This window comes from Leuresthes tenuis, unplaced genomic scaffold (assembly GCF_036924035.1).
Source record: "Leuresthes tenuis unplaced genomic scaffold, fLeuTen1.0.hap1 SCAF_2, whole genome shotgun sequence".
In the NCBI taxonomy this organism is placed as follows: Eukaryota; Metazoa; Chordata; class Actinopteri; order Atheriniformes; family Atherinopsidae; genus Leuresthes; species Leuresthes tenuis.
This window is the reverse complement of record NW_027325356.1, coordinates 16,107,337-16,110,198: the sequence shown is the minus strand read 5'-3', so window position 1 is coordinate 16,110,198 and position 2,862 is coordinate 16,107,337. Positions and strand designations below refer to the sequence as shown.

At 40.1% G+C, this 2,862-nt stretch overlaps 1 protein-coding gene across 1 annotated transcript; it reads right to left on the bottom strand.

Annotated features, from left to right (window-relative positions):
* On the bottom strand, positions 1-2,862 carry eva1a (eva-1 homolog A (C. elegans)). The gene is made up of 3 exons (XM_072381228.1): positions 2,732-2,862; positions 1,992-2,354; positions 1-1,132 (listed from the first exon to the last, which is right to left on the bottom strand). Exons 1-3 carry the CDS (start codon positions 2,832-2,834, stop codon positions 1,020-1,022), a joined length of 579 nt encoding a protein of 192 aa, XP_072237329.1. The 5' UTR covers positions 2,835-2,862; the 3' UTR covers positions 1-1,019.

Here is a 2,862-nt window from a genome sequence, read left to right as displayed (position 1 = left end):
TGAGATGTTTAATGGTGTTAAGAAAATGTGAACCACTAATCAGAGGTTATAAAAATGGGAATTTACAGAAAAATGTGTGAAAAGTTTCCATAAAACCCTGGAATTAAAGTTTATTAACTTATTTATTAACTCATGACATACATGAACAAACTGAGATGGAGCATAATCTTCTCACTTCTCAACCATGAGGATTGTTCTAATGTGCTACAAAACATACAGTCGGTGAGCTGCTGTTCTCCAGAGCTGGTCGGCTCGTCATGATGCTCTTTATATCCTGCTTTTATCTCTATGCAATCATTATCATAAGTAATTCATAATTGCAGCAGTAAAAGCACCATTATGCACACCTCCACCTTTGCACGGAGTTTAAATTATCTTCTCTAGAAACAACATTTTAAAATAGTCTTTCTCCATTTTACTTTGCAACAAATTTAATTTAGCAAATAATCTCCAGTACTCACCCTGTAATTATAACAGGCAACAATGTCAAAAGTGCAACAACACAGTGTCATGTCATTTTAAATTTACACTCATGAAATGTAATACCTCTTGCTCCGCCTCATGTGTTTCAAAAAGCACCAGTTAAAAAGTGAAAAGTTAGAATATGCCACTCACTTAATGACAGCAGTTACATATAAAATAATCTATGAAATATCTGCCACAGGTGACAGCAAGTGTTGGTAAACGGTGCTCTGTAGATCCCTTTGTCTCCTCACTTCTTCTTCTTCTTCTTCTTCTCTTTTTTTTTCTCCAAACATGCAAATGTCATCCCGAACTGAAGGAATGAGCTATTACAGCTCATGTGCTGCCCTTTTCCAAGCAGTGGGGATGCTATTTGAGGCAATACTTTAAGTTTGATAAGAGTCTCTTAGGTGCAAGCTGTCAATATATCATCCCAACGAGCTCACGGTTACAGTTGTTGTTCGCCTGTCATCATCTGTCTGCCACTGCATCTTCATGTCGTCCTCTTTTCCGTCAGTCTGTCTCTGTGTCTCTCTCTAATTCTGTTTACTTTTGCATCAGTAGTAACTGTTGAGGCTTTGAGTGACTGTACTGACATCTGGTTGCCCGTTCATCCAGATCTCTCGGAGGATACGTTCACGCTCTTCCAGCCGCTGGGCCCGGTCCAGCTCTGAAGACACAAACACACAGAAAGTCTGAAACACTCTCGCACTCTGTCTATTCCCAAACCCTCAAGACTTTGCTTCAGTCTTAAAATGTGTACTCTATTTATTATCAAAATAGGTGCATTTGTGTGTGTGTGTGTGTATAACCACAACCTGGTAAATAGAATAATTCCAAACCCTGAATGAAAAATCACTTAATAGTTTCTAAAATTTTAACATTTTCTTCTGCAGTATCTGTTCTCTGCAAGTTTTTTTGGCTATCATGACAGTATCAGAGGACATAATCAAAATGCAGTATGGAAACATATTATACGGTGATATTGATTTTCAGCTGTGTCCCTTGTGCACAGAGATGTCTCCAGATTCTCTGAATCTTTTGATGATATTTTGTATGGTAGATGATAGAATAATCAGTCTTTCCACTTTTATATTGAGGAACATTGTTCTGAAATTGTTCCACAGTTTGTAGATGTAGTTTTTGCAGATTGCTGAACTCCTACCCATCTATACTCACAGAGAAAAAAGATGAGCACCTTGGTGAACCTCTGCCTCTAAGTTGCTCTTTTTAGGCTCAGTCATGTTTCCTACCTGCTGCCATTTAACCTAGTTAAACCTTTTGAGATGTATTGCTGCCATCAAATTCAAGATTAGCTCATATTTCTTTGTGAAAAATGTCTGACTTTCAACTTTCGACATGTTTTCTGTGTTCCACTTTGAATGAATATATTGGTCAATGAGGTTTGCAAACAATTTCATTTTACTCAGTGTTCCAACTTTTTGGAATTTGGGTTGTACTAACACCAGTATATAATCTTGAAAGTGTCTTGTGTATCTGTACATCCTGTGTTTATGTGTGAAGGATACCCTCAGTTGATGTGAACACGGTGGCATGCAGCAGAGCTCTCTCGAAGCGCCTGCGTCTCCGTGCCGACATGTCAGAAGTGTCATCCCAGTCCTCTGATTCGCTGTCCCCGGTGGGCCCCGTCCCTCCAGAGGTTACAACAACAGCAGCAGCGTTGTCAGTGTTACTGTCGCCGGCCTGATGGTGGGCACAGCTGCGCCGGAGATGGTGATGATGTCTGATCCTGTGGCGATTGTGAAGGTCATTACTGTTCCCATAGTGGCAGTCTGCTCGACAGTGTATTTGGAAGACGATGGCGCATAGTGTGACGAGAAGACCAACACACACACCGCCGAGAAACACCAGAGCTGTCCTCTCGGGTTGGTCTGTGAAGGAATTGACAAATAATTCAGACTTTTCCAGAATGTTAAGTATATTTAAACATATCAGCTGCTGACAGCTTCAGTGTCCTCAACTTCCATCTCTGCACCTACTTCTTCCTTTTGTCATATTTTTGTATGTATGTATTATTATTTCAGACCCCACTTCCACCCCCTGATCTCCATATGACCCTACTCACCTGAGTTTCAACCATTAAGCTGATAATTACCTGTTAAACTCTCACTATTTTCAGAATCCTCTTCGTAAATTTGCAGCTTTTTGGTCCAAATGTGCAGAATACAGAATCTGTATCTAAAATATATAAGTAGTATTTTACAGCCTGATCACACACAGTCACACATGACAATTCTTCTTATCGTACCCGCAATAAAAGTGTAGACTGCCAGTATGTTGCTAAGTAACGCCATCTCCTGAGAGACCACTTTCACCTCCATGGTTGGGCTTCCTGTGGTTGGAGTGCTCATGATTTCAGAGAGTTCAGATTGGTATATT

Bases quoted from the DNA above. Each gene is read 5' to 3' on its own strand.
- eva1a (XM_072381228.1), bottom strand. From the start codon at position 2,834: ATGAGCACTCCAACCACAGGAAGCCCAACCATGGAGGTGAAAGTGGTC. The intron at 2,355-2,731 runs GTACGATAAGAA...ATTCCTTCACAG, and splicing joins AGTCTACACTTTTATTGCGG to ACCAACCCGAGAGGACAGCT. The intron at 1,133-1,991 runs GTATCCTTCACA...TTGTGTCTTCAG, and splicing joins CGTGTTCACATCAACTGAGG to AGCTGGACCGGGCCCAGCGG.